The following is a 17,592-nucleotide window of genomic DNA, read 5'->3' on the forward strand; positions in this document are numbered from 1 at the left end:
TAGGAACATGTAGCAATAATGTTAGTATATTATTTCTATTTTATATCATTTATCCAAAACACTAAGTAGAAAACTTTAATGACAGTTACTCAAATATGGCCTGATAGAGATCAGCAAGAAATCAGTTTTAAGTCACTTTTCACTATTGGATTAACATTTATACTTTACATTCACATGTCAAAGTTGAATTGTCACATCAAAGCAGATACAAAAGTTCTGACATTTGCCACACGTGGTCTCTGAGTCACTGAGCTCATCAAGTCCCTATATTTTAAGTTGTAACGTGTAAGTAATCTCCAGTAACAGCATACAAAAATAAAGTTGATTTGGTAATAAAGTCATTAAATAGTATTTCTAAATTACACATTTTTAGCATTTATTAGATATAAATCTATAAAGAAACAAATCATTCTTCATAAACTTGTAGCTATATTTAAATCATTTGCATGAAGATTTGAATGCTTTTCTACTATTAATGAATATTATCATAAAAGCATTATGGATAAATTAAGAGACAGGATCAAGAATAGAACAGACAGTACCTTGTGCATCGATTCAGAAACAATTTGTTTTTTGTTTTTTTTTTTTTTTTTGTTTGTTTTTTTCAGAAACAATTTGAACAGTACATCTTGGAAGATGACACCTGGGAAACCTATTCAAAACTAAATACATGGAAAGAGGAAGTCTTACACTATTTTTTAATACACTTAGTAAAATGTTTTAGGTTACAATTAATTAATGGAGGGTTTGTTTTTTTTTTAAGATTTTATTTATTTATTTGAGAGAGAGAAAGAGAGCAGAAGAGCAGGGTGAGGGGCAGAGGGAGAAGCTGACTTCCTGCTGAGCCAGAAGCCCAATGAGGGGCTCATTCCTGGACTCTGGCATTAGAACCTGAGCTGAAGGCAGACACTGAACCAACTGAGCCACCCAGGTGCCCCAATGGAGTATTTTTTTTAAACGTTAAAATTTTCTATTTTACACTTTTTTCCTTTCTAAATCCAACTGATAAAACTGGCTAAGTAGTTTTGAATTTTATGCATTTGAAAAAGCATACCACTAAATGGATATGCATGTTAGAGGTTTAGCTTTAAATTTTGTTATTGACAGTGTACCTTTTAGAGAAATACCTGTCTAGCCCTGAAAGTCAAAGAATATCCTTACTACTCTACAATTAACATTTTATCGGGCAACTTCTATTAATAGTGAAGTATTACAACATTATTACAATTGAAAAATTCCAAAATTCCATAGTTTTGGCTTAATCCTTCAATATCTGTCTTTTTGTGCATACCTTTGTATGTTTGATCTGGGGCCTCCCCAAGTAAATACTTACTATGATCGTCAGTATTAATAAAAATGGTTTACATCTATTGAAGATGTTCTGTGTACTACGTAAGCCATTTAGAAGAATACAACAAAGAAAAAAAGATTGAGAAATGACCCCCGGGGGGCGGGGAATATTGCTAAATGCTTTCAAATTGCTAAAGCATTTTACTTGGCTACATTATTTAAGTACAATCAGTTGAGAGATACTTTGTTTTTCTTTTTAAGATTTCATTTATTTGACAGAGAGAGAGAGAGAGAGAGAATGCGCACGTGCGCACATGCACATAAGCAGGGTGAGTGGCAGCCAGAGGGAGAGGGAGAAGCAGACTCCCTGCTGAGCAAGGAGCCTGACTTGGGGCTTGATCCCAGGACCCTGGGATCATGACTTGAGCTGAAGGCAGACGCTTAACCAACTGAGCCACCCAGGTTCCTCTGAGAGAATTTTCTATGTTAGCATCTTCATTATCCTCAAAAATTCTTCTCTAACTAATTTTGCAATAAACATAAATGAATGAACAAGGATTTCCTGAGTGCTAAGTAAGTGTTTAGAATACTTCCTTGTATTACTCTGCCAGAGAGAGTTTACTATCAGTTTTTAGAGTGCAGTACTTTGTTGCTGCCAACCAGCCTCTACTGATTATTACTGACCATAATTAACCTAGAGTGAAACCATAAAATTTGACATTCATTGTGCATACTGTATCTACAATTTGCAAAACACTGCAAGATGTTGAGGAGATACCAAATTGTAAAGACATTTAATTCTATTTTAAAGGTATACATTCAAGAGACTACAAAACTATGTAGGACAGGTAAGTGTTTGGGGCTAAAAGTAAGTTACAGAGCAAATGCAAAAGATGAAAGATAACTTTTTGCCAACAGTACCAGGAATTGTTCTTTGGAAGCATTAGCCTTCAAAGTATACTTGAAAGGAAATAAAGGGAGGTAAGTCTTGAAAGGCAAAAGTCCAGAGGGCCCTGAAGGGCAGAATGGGAAGTTTAAATTCTGCTTAATGGGAATGGAGAGATACTGGTGCTCTAACATGATCAGCACTGTGTTCTTTAAGAGTAGCCTATATAAGCAATTTTCTATCTAAATGTCTTATTGTAATGAGTTGTAAAATATGTATAAAATAATTAGTAGTAATACACGCATTGAAGTTTATGACTTTTATAAATTACAGTCGCTTCAATATTATTCCTAAAGTATCACTCTTGCTTACATTCTGATATGCTTTCTTATGTGAAAGAAAAAGTTGTCAAGGGATTGCCCACAGGTATGTACTATGCATGTGAAATCACCCTTCATGGGAGCGAGACTGCTGACCTAGATGTCAGACTGGAGAACTGTGATAACCTCCAGGCAAGCAGTACAGAGAGCCTAACCTAGCATATAAGAATTGGGAGTGGGTATGATGTGATTTGAAAACGTACTGGCTGGATGGTTCGTGGCTGGGGAGGGATAGTGAGGAGGAGAAGGGTGAAGCAGACGTCAAAACTGACCCTCCTGTCTGAGTGACTAGAAGGATGGCATTGCAATGAAGAGAAAGAGCTCCATCTGGAAATGTGGTCAGATATGGGTAGTTTCAGGTTCCATGGATATGTAGAAAATTGTCCTTCCTTTCATTATTCACGTATATAGTGCTTGTTTCCTGTGTGATGTTAAATGGGTGCCATTCATTTTATTTCCAGCAAAATGAACTCTATTTACATTACCACTCACCAGCAATGCTGAGTGAGTTCATTCAGTGTTTACATATGTATGGCTAACCTTAGATAAAAGGATTACTATTGGGGAGGGCAAGAGTAAAAATTGATCTCCTATACAGCTCAAGTCTTCTTGAGAATGGATTTCTACTTTCTTTCCATTCACTGGCTTCAGTTTTTAGGGCATACCCTTGAATTCCTTTCAACATTAATGTTACATATTTCTTAACACCTATGGAAATAGTCTAAAAGCATTCTAGCAGAACTAAGGTGTGCGAGCGCGCGCGCGCGCGTGTGTGTGAGATAGCATGTATATGTCTATGACATCTATTTATCTACCTATCTTTATGGCTAACAACTGAAAACTTAGTAGATGAACATGGCAGAAAGTAAACTAGAGACCCAGCAGAAGTTGTTTACAAATATGGCATATATAATGTACGCAAAAAAAAAGGTAAAAGGAGATTGGATATGCACTGGAATGAGACAGTGCATTCCAGCTGACACTGAGCAGCACTATAAGCAAAATGGGAATCCCAGTGGTATAATTAATAGCAATAAGGCCAGTGTTACAACACTTATCATTTACAAATAAGTTGAATGAGAAAAAAAAAAGGGAATCTGATGACAGTAGAAAAAGCACTTTTACATAAAGACACTGAGGTGATCATAAAGATATATTCAGAAAATATAGTCAGAAAAAAATTTCTCACTTGTATCATGATTTTTTAATTCTCACTGAAGGTACCTACACCATTAATAATTTTTAAAGTTACAGAAATCAAACATAAGACAGAAAACACAAGTATAGTTATTAACAGAAACTGAAAATAAAAATTACTGAAGGCCTATAAGATCTCATTTTGGTTTAATAAATTTAGATAAGTCTATTTGCCATAACTAAAATAAAGACAACACAGGCATACAAACATTTTAATGGATGAAATTTTTAAAAAATTTCCTTTATACACTTGAAATGTAAAAACAAAGAACCCCAGTTTATCTAAGTCAAAGAGTGGCAACAATGTCCATTAAAAAGTTAAGTGACCCTAAGCTAACTCAAACCAAAGTGATAAACTATAGAATAAATAAATAAATAAATAAATAAATAAATAAAATACATATCATACTCAATAAATCATATATAGTAAATCTATGATATAATATAATCTTAAACCAGGATAGATGCCTCCTTCCAAGTGGCCATGGACCATTAACAAAAGTTGAAAATTTATTTGGTCATAATAAAAGCTTATTAATTCTCAAATTTATGAAAGTTTCCTTTCCTCACTGAGACAGGTTGCTGCTTGAGAACAAAAAAAAAGCAAGCTTTTCCAGTAGGTTTGGGCAATGAGTCTGAGTAATGATCATGTTTGACACATTCCCCAGGCTGTGTTTCCTTGTTATTATTTCAGCTCTTAACTACTCTCTCCTTTGTCCCTCTGGACCACTGCTTCCAGAATCTTCCTATCCTCATTCTCCATCTAGGCTGGTCCCTACTCATTTCTCTCTTCTCCTTTCACACTATTCCTTATTCAGACTGGATGATTCCCACTAGACAATAGAAGAGTAGATACTAATTTGTTAATTTTTCCCCCTGACTTATCAACCTCATAAGGTCATTTTCCCTTAGGAATTAGACTCTTGTGAACCGAAGTGAATTTCTCATTTGCTATGCAAGGGTCGGCAAACTATAACATGGGGGGGGGGGAATCTAGCACACTACAGTTTTGTGGTAAATAACCAGCAGGCCCATTCATTTACATAGTGTTCAAGGCTACTTTCAGGCTACAAGGCCAGTAACAAGTAGTTTAGACAGAGACCACAGGGCCTTCAAAGGCTAAAATATCTACCTCAGCCCTTTTTTCAGGAAGTTTGCTAAATCCTGGCCTAGCAGAGTGACTCTCATGGCTCATCAGATAAATGCATACATATAATAGTTGAATGTCAGGCAGGAATTTGTCCTAATGGTCTCTTCCCCTACTCTCAACCTCAACAGCTTCAGCTTAGACCTTGAGGCCAGAGCAGACCTAGTCTGATCTATATACCTTTACTGAGGTCAGGGAATACGCCTACTCCACTTGTTGTAGGTCAACCTTAGCTCTGATTAAGAGCCTTCCATCTGATATGTTGCTGCTTTCAATATCCAAAATAGTGTGTCCCATAGGAGAAATGGACCCTGGTCACACTGATCTTAGGGAATAGAGCCTAGACTCTTCAGGTTTTCATTAGCTTTCTATTGAACCCCGTCCCATCATCATTTCACCTGGCTTCCCCTGTTCAGTCTATACTTCTTTGCTACCTCTGCAAATCCAATCCTCGTTTGTTTTTATTTACTTTGTTGACTACTGAATGATGCCAAAATCAGGTCTTCACGTTCCCTAGTTCCCAAGAAGGGAAGATACTCACTCTTTGGGTTGTCACACTGATAAAGGCTCTTTACCTAGTCTAGTCCGGGCTTAGTCTCATCTATGACTCTTCACAGATGAAGAAGCTTGGCTTTGATTATTAGAAGGCATATACCTGATGGATGGGGGCACAAGGTTTATCCATAAGAATAAAATAGATAAAGAAGATATAAAAGTAGATATAAGAAAGAAAAGATGAGGATCAGTGTGCCTGAGTCTTCCAAAAAGCAGATCAAGTGGCACCTTAGACTAGGAGGAGAAAGGAAGAATGAAAACGTATAAAGGAAGAGGCAGCTGAAAGATCTCATGAAAAGAAGAACAGATCAGGAGGGAGCACATGGACAAGAAAGTTAGCAGCAAAAGACCAGTCAGCACCAGTGCTGGAGAAGACTTTAGAGTGAGCTCCATTCATGGTCTTTGATAAAGCCTTGATTGTCATCCAGTGACATCTGCCTGAACCCTGAGACTTCATTTTAACATTAACCAAACTATCTAAAAATAGTAATAGCAAAGAGTAATTAATTTAAACTTTTAATTATTAGTCTTCCCAGGGTTTATAGCTTATTTAAGATAGCATTATTATTTGCTCACCACTGAAAAAAATATTAAAAGAGACACTGGATGCCTCTCTATCCTATTATTATGATGAGTTTATGAGTTTCTCCTATGAATTTATGATGCCACAGGAAAGGAGCATTAGTAGCTTTAGAATACTTTATATGGAGGGTCAAGAATATGAGTTTTTTTTTCTATATTCTGAGATATAAGAAGGCAAAGATTTTTATGACTTACTTAGAATACCTGGAACTTTTATGATGCCAAAGAAACATCTTGTTATTAATAGTAAATTAAAGCAAATTATCATAGCATTATGTAAATATAGTTATGAATAGTTACTGATGTTATTAGAAAACTGTGATAGACAGTATAGAAACTGCAATAAAAATTCTAAATGATAGGAGTTGAAAAGTAAGATGAAGGATTTAAGAAAATAAACATTCTGAGAAGACCAGAGGGACAGATACATAGCTGTTTAGGAAAGCAGTTTTCAAATTTATGGGATGGAAACTTATATGCTATAGGCATTAACTGGAATTCTCTATAACAGGAAGTTTTTAATAGAAGGAATCAATTAGAAGTAGCAGCAGTAAGTTTCAGTTTCCTTGAAGAAACTTATCATCGACCTTGAAATGTTTACCTCTGTTTCAGTTCTCTAAGGTCTTATTCAAGTCCACACTTGCCTACTCTTCAGAGTGATCTTAGCATTCTAAGATTAACTCAGGACAAGTACCTGGCATGTTTTGGTAGATAAATAGGTTATACACCTTTGAAATTTGGAAAAAAAAAAACAAAACCAAAACCAAAATCACCAAAAACACAAAAACCCAGAGGTCTCTTGAGTATACTCCTCTTAAACAAAAATGTAAAAAGTTCCAAGTCAAAGATGCCCAAATTGAGCATTAAGAGGCAAAAATCAAAATTCTCCTTAATTGTATTGATAGTCCTGTCCTAATATCAAGCCGAGAATAATTTTTGCAGATACTGAAGAAGACCTTCTTAGAATAAGGAGACTAAGAAGAAATGGATATGAGGCTTACCCAAAATCCTTACACGTCAGGCTAAGAGGCCAGATCACTGTTAAAGCTACTTTCTAAAAATTCGAGTCCAAACAAAAATCTTTCATGCCAAAGCTCACCACTAACAAGTCTCGTGACCTTGATGTTGAGAACCTGATTGCATTTTACTCACGATTAATGAGGCATCATGGGGAATCATAAACCAAAGTTTGTATGAGTTTTTTCCTAAATCATATTCTAAGAAAGTACTTCTAAGAAAGTAAGAATTAAACCAAAAAGTTGATTTGGAAAACAGCAACAGTTATCTTCTGATTTACTAAGCTTCCTGTAGGTTTTTTGCAACATATCAATAGGTTAGAAACTTATGTATTTGATGTAACATTTTGAAGTAAGAATAAAATGTCCCAAAGGTTCACTGCAGATTTCTGGGTTGTCTGTAGAATATGATACAAGATTCTTTAACTCACCTCCAGATGCCTTTGACCTTTCTTTCAACTTTTCTGCAGCCATTTCACCATAGCTGGGAAGTTCTGACATCTTTACTCCAGATCGAGCTTCTGCTATTAGCTGACGAGCTCTCTCTCTCAGCTGCCGACGTCGCTCTTCATCTTGCTGCTAAGATATATTGAACAGTTGCCAACTCAGTAATTGACAGAAATGCAATTTCATTTTCAATCTGATCATCATGATAGTAACTGGTTTACAGCATGGTGCTTGGCCCACATTATAAATAGGATGCTCTATATCAGTTGGATGTCACACCATTTTTAAAAGACATCCTAGAATCAGATTTTTAAAAAATATTTACAAATTACTGTATTAAAATATCTGCTAAAAATTCAAACTAGCCTTTAAAGAATGCTTGGCAATATATATTACTGAGAAAATAGTAGCGACTATTATTAATAAAATAATCAGGCTTACAGAAAAAAGTCATAATACTAAAAACAGAATTTCAATTAATACCTTATTTTTTGAAAATAGACTTTAACTTGCTATTTTCTAATAAAGGTACAGAGAGAGCACTGGCAAACAGACATCTTCAATATTATTAAATGCTGCTACAGTACATTGATCATATATAAGAAATAGTATTTTGAGGGGGCTGGAGTAGAATGGAGATAGTATATTAGTTATGCAAGAAATAGTTGTTGGTAGTTTTAAAATCAGAATTGGGTAATTGATGTACTATCCCCATTCCTACTCCTCTCTCCCCAAATGCACATTAAGAAGAAAAAATAAGGGGTGCCTGGATGGCTCAGTCAGTTAACCATCTGCCTTCAGCTCAGGTCATGACTTCAGGGTCTTGGAATCAAGCCCTTACACTGGGTTTCCTGCTCAGCAAGCAGTCTGCTTCTCCCACCCCTTCTGCCCCTTCCCCCACCACTTGTGCACGCGCCCCCCCAATAAATAAAATCTTAAAGAAAAAGAAGAAATAAAATCGAATGTGATATTTTAATATTTAAAATAACTAAAACCTAAAGATAATTAAATAATTGAAATTTCTGCTTACTTAAAAAAGATTATAATGAATAGTAATAATCAATGTGAAAGTACTTTGTAAATTGGAAATACATAAAATACGGCATCATTATAGCAAACAAACTTGAAATAATGTGGCCCCAACATACCTTTGGCAGTGTTATCCTCCCTTAACCTGTCCCAACCTCCGTAAAAGTTCACATCCATTTCACACAGAATTGCTTGTATAGTATAATTTCATGCCCAGAGATTTGCATATGTCATTTCCTCTTCCTGGAATGTTCTCCCATTTTATTTAACTTCTAACTCATTCTTCAAGATTCATTTTAAATCCACTAAATTTCCCCTGACTATTCTTCCCTCCTCCCCACTGGTGGAATAAAGCTCTTCATCTGTATAACTACAGTATTGTGGGTGTATGTGTGTGTGTTATTACTTTTAAAAACTGTCAAATTACCTTTAACTCTGTACAAATGCCTCCTTATCAACAGAACTAAGCTACTTGAAGAAAGAAGCAACATCTAATTTATCTTTGTATCTCCGGTCCTTAGGACATAGCTTGTACTTGGTACTTGCTACAAAAATTTCAAACATGAAAATTTGTAACTTATACTCTTCAATGTTTATAATATAAAGCAAGATAAAATGGTCACAATAAGGAAGTCTGATCAAACCGCACCAAGAGTTCAGAAGAAAGAACCTTTCTGGGGCACGTGGGTGGCTCAGTCAGTTAAGCATCTGCCTTAGGCTCAGGTCATTATACCAGGGTCTGGGATTGAGTCCCACATCAGGCTCAGGAGCCTGCTTCTCCCTCTCCCTCTGCCTGCTGCTCCCCCTGCTTATGCTCTTTCTCTGTCAAATAAATAAATAAAATCTTAAAAAAAAAAAAAAGAACATTTCTGTCTGAGGGAAAAACAGAAGTCATAACGGCATCATGGTTTCTGAGTCAAGCCTGCAGAATGAGCAGGATTTAGAATGCATAGAGATGGTAGTCAGAAGTTAGATGGGTCACTGTTAGAGAAACAAGGAGGTGGAACAACACACAGACACAGAGGCAAGAGAGTACAATGGAGAAAAAGTACATAGTCTAGTTTTCCTGAGCATAGGGCAAAAATAATAAGAGAAAGACAAGGCAAGAAAAATAAAGCTGGGCAGGTAAGATTGTAGAAGTCCCATCCAACAGGGTGATTGATTATAAAGAAAGCAAGGGTCAATTAAAGGTTTAGTTTTGTGTGTATGTCCTTTGTGTGTGTGTGTGTGTCTAGGAGAATGACCAACCAGAGGTGTTATTTGAGAAAGATGAATATGACAACAGTGTATAAGATAGGATGGCACAGGGAACCTGGAAAGAAACTAAGTAGAAGGCTCTCATAACAGTCCAAGGAAGCTGTAATGAGATCCAGAAGTAGGATGGTGGCAACTGAAATGAAAGAGACAGTGTAAGAATATATTAGCGGTAGAATTGGTACCTATACCAATTCTTGGTAACCAATTAGATGTGGTGGAAAGAAAGAAGCTGATTCAGAAGTTTTGAAGTTGGGCAACTAGTAAAACTGGGGCACTAGCTTTAGGCACTAAAAATAAAGATAAACTAAGAGGAGCTATAGGAAGGGAGGGAGAGGAAGTTAGGAGTAAGACAGATTGGGTTTGAGAGGCTGGCTGGACATCCAAGTGAAAATGCTGGGCGTAGTTGGGAAGTGAAATTCATGTTAGGAATGAAGGCAAACTATGACTGCAGATCTGAAACTACAGGAATATTTGCAAGTACCTGAAAACAGAGAAAAAGGGGAGCTACTGACTAAAACATGGAAAACATCTGTATTTAGATGAGAAGAAGAAAAGGATGTAAAGAGAAGAACTAGAATGCTGGTATATCATGAGAATCAAAGTACAGGAGACTTTCATAAAAAACGGCTGCAATAAATGTGAGAGGTTAGTATGAACATTATAAAGGATAATCAAGGGGCGCCTGGGTGGCTCAGTTGGTTAACTGTCTCCTTTTAACTCAGGTCATGATCCCGGGGTTCTGGGAGGCAGCCTCATGCCGGGCTCTCTGCTTTGCAGTGAGGCTGCTTCTCCCTCTCACTCTGCTCCTCCTCATCACTTGTGCTCTCTCACTCTCACTCACTCATTCTCAAATAAATTTTTAAAAAAGCGAGGGGCAATCAAACTTGGTAGGCAATACTATTAGGGACAGCCACCAGATTGGTGCAGCTCAAATCTAAGCAGTTCTTCCACACATTTTGAGATGACTAGAAATGAGAACTGTCAAAATTAATGGGAGCAGATTAACAGGGGTATCAAATGGACCCAGATATGCTTGAAGGTCCTAGTGGACAAACTGAAACGATTTCAGTATCAAAAAGAACAATGACTGCAGTGAACTGAGTCAATGAAATCACACATGAAATCAATGAAAAGTCATTAATTCACTGTGATATTCAAAAAGTTCTTAGATGGGGCACCTGGCTGGCTCGGTCAGTAGAGCATGTAACTCTCGATATTGGGGGTTGGGAGTTTGAGCCCCATTTTGGGTATAGAAAAAATGTTAAAAAAAAAAAAAGAAAATAGGGGTGCTTGGGTGGTTCAGTGAGTTAAGCCTCTGCCTTCGGCTTGGGTCATGGTCTCAGTGTCCTGGGATTGAGTCCCTCATTGGGTTCTCTGCTCAGCGGGGAGCTTGTTTTCCCATCTCTCTCTGCCTGCCTCTCTGCCTACTTGTGATCTCTGTCTGTCAAATAAATAAATAAAATCTTAAAAAAGAAAATAGAATGAGGAAAAGAATAAAGGGGAAATTTTTTAAAAAAGTTCTTAGGAGGATGTATAAATTCATTTGAGGCAGTTTTTAAAACAACTCCTCTGAAAACTTGTAATTAGAGGAAAAGAATCAAGCAATTATCTTGTCCTTCTAGTAAGAACTGAGTTTTAGGGTAACTAAATAGGCCCAGTCAACGAGAGAAAGCTCTATGTTATATAATAATAACAGCTATAATAATTTTTAAGAGGTAAAATTACAAAAACATAACCTTGTCATTCATAAAAGAATGAATCTGACACGGATTATTAATAGTTGTTAAAGTTCTTTGATAAATGTCTGATGGGAATCTAGATAATTCATATTATGCTGTGGAAGAGTGTATTTTCCAAAGAAGGCCATGACAGTATTTCTCATTCCACATGTTCTCTGCAATGTGACCTTGCCACTCCCTCATCAAGTCGTAGAGTTTATTCCTCTCCCCTTGAATCTCAGCCAGCTTTAGGCACTTGTATTATAATCAGTAGAATATGTAAGTGTGGTGGGTGATTTTGAAGGCTAGGTAGGAAAGGTCATACCCCATTTGCCCAGATCTCTTAAAATTCTTGCATTTTTTACTCTCTGAGAACCCAGCTGTCATGTGAGCCAAATTAAGCCTGAGTCTTCTTAGCCCACATACCAGACATGTGAATGAAGAAGCCTTCAGAAGACCTTAGCCCTTACCCATTTTGAGTCAACCCCCAACTGTTCAAGTCTCCCTAGCACAGGCCCCAGACAATGTGCAACAGGGAAAAGGCACTATGCCCTGTCTAAAGTCCTAACCCACAGAATCTGTGAGCATAAAAACAATTTAAAAATATTTTTATTTATTTATTCATGAGAGACAGAGAGAGAGAGAAAGAGAGAGAGGCAGGGAGCACAATGTGGAACTTGATCCCAGGACCCTGGGATCATGACCTGAGACGAAGGCAGACATTTAAACAACTGAGCCACTGAGACGCCCCAAAACAATTTTTTTTTACACCACTAAGTTTGGGGTAGTTTTTACACAGCGATAGTAATTAGAACATATGCTTAAGTAACACTACAGAGATTATTTCCTAATTGCAAGGAGAAAACTTACTTGTAAATATAGAGAACCAAATGGCAGAGCTAAATCGGGGAGTAGGGACCACTAATCTAAATCTAAATCTTGGCATCAATAATATCAGGTCAACCATATGTTAAATTTTTTGATGTGAAAGACATAAAGTACACACCACCAATAATATTCTAGCCCAAATGTTTAAAGTGAATCCACTAAATAACTTCCAGTTGATCATATACATGAGGGATAGAGAAACACGATAATGACACAGCAAGGAAGCAACCAAATAAAACCAGAAAGGTACAGTATTCAGGATAACTGACCTGGTCATTTTAACAAGAAAGTTATGAAAACAAACACACAACAAAAACCAACTAACCAATCAACATCATCAACAACAAAAGAAAACCTAACTAGATGCAATGTATAATCTGGGTTAGACGGCGGTTGGGACAAACAAGTTGTAAGGGACACTGCTGAATCAATTACAGAAATCTGAATATAACCATAGTATTAAATGAGAGGAAATACAAGTTGACTGAAGAAAAAAAAAAAAAACCAGTTCATACAGTAATAACCTCATTTTGTCATTTTGGCAAAATAAATACATATATAAATATATATGTGTAGAAAAAGACTTGGAAGGGTATTCACAAAGTTGTTATGATGGAGCTATCTGGGTGTAGAAATATGATATTTTTGTTTTCTTACTTTGGCCTGTCTTCATTTTCTAATTTTCTGTAATATACATGTACTACTTTTATAATAAAAGTTATTTTTAAAGAAGAATCTGGGGAGAAGGAAGGAAAAGATGAGGTGGTAGACTTCCTTGGGTTAGTGGTAGTTGTGGAAGGAGCAGAAGAGAGATCTAACATGAGGAATATTTTCTTAATATTTAGAGACACAGGCTTACTTGTAATTAGAGAAGTAGTATGCATCAGGCAGGGTGAGACTGAAGATGGGAGAGTAATATGCATAAATCTGCAGTTTTCTACTAATACTTCTGAACTTGGATAATATGCTAGGAATAAAAGGATATACAAGGATATACATGCTCACTAATGGTGATCCTGGTAATGGTTGCTGATATATCTTAGCTTTATGTGCTAAGTGCTTTATATGCACGATCTCATTTAATTTTTACACTCCAATTTTTACCGATGAGAATATTTCGGTTTAGAGTTTCAAGTTCACAATAAAAACTAGAACTGATGTCAGAACTGGGAGTCCAGCCTAGGTCTGTTTGACTGCAGAGCCCTTGCTCTTAACCACTAAAATATTTGATCCCCAAAATTATCAAATTACACGACCAACTGAGGAAACTTGAGCTTTTACTAAACTTTCATCTTTCAAACTTAAGAAAAGTTAAGAACACTAATAAAAACCACTATTTGATATGCCTCAGACAACCAGGTTTAAGTGAATTTCACTGCGTGAATAACAACTTCTTGCAGAGCTGGAATTTGATGATTCAGACTAAGATGAAGTGGTCTTGGGTCATCTTAACTGAGTTAAAAATGAAATAAATGATTCTACCTTTCCAAATATGAAATGGTAACCTAATTTTTTTTCTCACAAGCTGCTACCTCCTCTTTGTCTCCCTCCCCCAACCAATACTACTCCCATCTGCAAATGTTTCTGAGAGCTTACCAAGAGTGCAATTTAACGCAGGCAATCATTAATAAAACCAACTCTAAATACTAATTAGGGACACTTTATCAATTTCCATGTAAATTGTTTGTTTGTACCTATTTACCCATCATTGTTCTCTTTACAATAGAAAAAAATGCAAATGAACAAATCAGAATGCAGCCCTAATGGGACTTTCTGTTTATAACCATTAGCCCAGAGGTGTGCTGTAATTCAATTCTCAAGTAGCAAGATTTAGCCTCATTAACAGACTGCAAGGGCAGGTTACAACTCATAAAACCCTACAGTAAACAAAGTTTATGGACACAGCACAAAATCTTGAGCCTGATTGACAGAATTCTAGTTCCCTATCAGATTGCCTTGATTTACTTTTCTACTAATGTCCTAACACCACAGAGACAATTTTGCCTGGGCCTAGAGCTCTCCAGTGGGATGGCATATCTGCATTGTTTGTTTTCTTACCCATTAACTTCCCTTAAGACAAAGAACCAACTGAGAAAATAGAAGCTAAGTGTTAAGGTCAAAAGGAAAAGCCTGTAATTGTAGCAATTGATTATGTAAGAATTTTTAATTGATAGTATTAATTTCCAGATTCATTAGAAGTAAAACGATTTCATTTTAATTTTTATATGTAAGCTCCATTAAAATCGTTGATTTTTGCAGTAGTATTTATAGAATAGCGACAAAATCTATAGGATCTTTTACTCAGAAGAGACATACTATTCACGTCAAAGGAACAAAATGACCAGAGAGTACAGACGAAGATTATTTTTGTATACCTTCCAACACAAACTGCTCAAATATGTAGATAATGAGTATTTCTGACAATAATGGTTTGTTAAACCTACCTAAGAAGAAATGTATTATTGCCGTTTTGACCGTTCTGCATTTGAAAGAGACAAAAGTGAATTACTTGGCTATAAATAAATCATCAGTTCACTATGTCTGCTGAAAAAAAAAAAAAAAGGAAAATTTTCACTGGGATGTAGCGGTAAGGTAACTTAGAAGACGGATGTCACTAAAAAGAAAAGTGCACTTGAAAAACCCAATACAGTAGGAAATTTATGTATCTTTCATTTACCTGCGTAGTCTAAATAAACTTAAGTAAACTGAAGTAGTCAGGCTTCCTATTTATATGAATGAGTCTGATGACATTTACCTTTTGCCATACAATATTATTTGGAATTACACTGTTATATAGGATAATCTAGCTTTTGTACGACGGATGCACGCTTTGGGAGGGTTTAATGCATGCTGTATTTTTGGAAGGCAACCCTCCCCACAATCATCTTTTTACAAACCAGGTTATAACAAATGTTTTGGTAAACAGTAGCTCTGTGCCTATGCACACTGTTTTCACACATGCTGTCTTGTTCAGTACTGAAAATTCTGTAAGGTAACTACTATCTCTCTGATTTGACAGAAATCGAATCTCACTTAAAAACACCGCCCAAGGTCATACGTCGTGTAAATGGTATAGTAAAAATGAAACTCATTGTCTCATTTCAAAGCACTGGTCCTATCTATCACATAACTGGTGTTCAGAGAATGTTTCTGAGGCCCTACTGATATCGTAATTTTTTAAAAACCCTGTTTTTTACTTACTCTTGGGCTTTACAAATCAGGCTAAACTCCTCTGTATAGAGGTAAGGAGAAACTAACTTGTTTATATTCATTTAAAACTTAGGTTCCCAATCTTAAATTATAAGGCTTCATAAAAGTGCTGAATGTAGTATATTTAAGCTTTACTTTTCTCTTTACTGATGTTTCCAGGACCAGGCAAAAGTCCTATTATGGTGCAAAGAGCTTGTGTTTCAATACAACAAATTTAAGTATTTTCCAATGTAGAAAATTGGATCAGAACTAACCACTTTGGACATAAACTGAAAGAATATTTAGTCCTTTCACAGCATGTCTTCAAGTTACTATTTTCCTTATCGTTCTGAAATGGTCCACAATCTGCCATAGATAGATGCACTAGTAAAACTTGAACAATTTAAGGACAAACTCTTCAAGAATAAGTAATGTAATTCCTTGTTTCCTTTCCATAAAAATGTATTGGTATGCAATTTTTATATTTCACAGTTCACCGACATCTAGGCAAGCTTTCTTCCACTGCTTCAATGGTGCTACTTTTAATTTTATCCTCCTTAGTCGTAGTAATTAAAGTGATCAGCAGTGGCATCCCAGCGGCTTTGACACAGCTACAAACCCCTAGCAGACTTTTGCTTTTAAGGCGAAGGGGAAGAAAAAGACTAGAGTTTCATTTCACAGAGAACAAGAAAATCAAGCTTCTCCAATCCTCAACTTCATTCAATTGTCCTTTCAGCAGCCTTTGGATCTTAAGAATCAAATAAAAATGGCTGCCATGGGGGGTCCTTTTTATACTTGCTGCAAATGTCACTAACTGACATTACTTTAGCCAAAAAATGATGCCATGGATTTCTGAAGGTGAATTAGAACATGAGAAACTGTCAGTGTAGCTGCTGAGATCATTACCCACCCATGGGTGTCTTTCATAACACGAGATATTTTTATTCAGTTGGTTGAAAAATACAGATTGAAAGGTCTATCTAAGAAACACGTCTACAAGTATTTTCATGAAATAAGCTTTAACAAAACTGAAGATACATTATTTCAAATAATGTAGTTTGCATCTTTACCCTTTGTAAATTTGTTTATAACAAAACAAAGCACCCTATTTCTACCAACAAACCCGTAATTCCATATTCTTTACTGCCTTTAATAACACAATATCCTGTGCTTAACTGTGTTACTTTCAGTGTTTCATACAGTCTTAGTAACTGGACGTTTACTAATTGGGCTAAATACATTTTAACTTATCCAAATTTTCTTTTAAAAGGGGCTTTAACTTAATACTGCTAGTTTTTCACAAGATTCTGTTCTCATAATGGTCCATGAAATTCCTCAATTTTATAGTAAACTAAAGGAAAGAACTTGACTGCCACCCTTTCATCATTAGACAGGAAACAAGGCTCTGTTATTAGCCATTCAGAAAGGAAAAAAAAAAATTCTGTGCTTGTCCAGAGGCAAGGATTACCAAAGTGCACCTATTCACTTGCTACTGAAGATAGAGTAAAAATAAAAAATAAAATTACAAGATCTTTAAAGGTTTGGGTAGACTATATATTTTACTGCTGGCTTGATCAGCTCTTGATGAATAAATAGGATTTAGGGTGAAACATTACAACTGTTTAGCAGACCTTTTCAACCCAACTCAAACTTTTCTTATGCTGGTTTGTAATATAAGCAGACATGCTTATAAATGGCCACACCTGCTCATTTCTCTGGGGATGGCCTGATCTCTGTTTCTCTAACAAAGAAAGAAAGAAAAAAAAATCAGCCTTTCTTGTTGCAAAACAGAGTGGAAAGTCAAAATCTTTCTCAAGTTTGCCCCATCTGGCCAGATTAAATCTTTGATCAACCCTGGGGATTACATTTATTCTTGTAGTAACTACTAAATTTTGGATTTGTTTAAAATACATAAGCAAAATATTAAACAACAGGTGAATTTAAGTTTGAGATCTGGTTTTTAATATATGAGAACTAATTCAGAAAAAAGACATGTATTTTTAAGAATTTA

The 17,592-nt window shown here is 35.9% G+C and overlaps 1 protein-coding gene across 9 annotated transcripts in view; it reads right to left on the minus strand.

Moving 5' to 3' along the window:
• The window catches only part of EHBP1 (EH domain binding protein 1), a 340,487-nt gene that overhangs the window by 52,310 nt on the left and 270,585 nt on the right, over positions 1-17,592 (minus strand). For 7 of the 9 annotated variants that reach the window (XM_045979135.1, XM_045979137.1, XM_045979136.1 and 4 more), the window contains one exon: positions 7,485-7,632. In XM_045979135.1, coding sequence (XP_045835091.1) covers positions 7,485-7,632 — 148 coding nt within the window. The remainder of the gene's footprint in view (positions 1-7,484; positions 7,633-17,592) is intronic. The other 2 variants (XM_045979142.1, XM_045979138.1) reach the window with 1 other exon arrangement.

The sequence above is a fragment of the Meles meles genome, chromosome 15 (genome assembly GCF_922984935.1).
Source record: "Meles meles chromosome 15, mMelMel3.1 paternal haplotype, whole genome shotgun sequence".
NCBI classification, from domain to species: Eukaryota; Metazoa; Chordata; class Mammalia; order Carnivora; family Mustelidae; genus Meles; species Meles meles.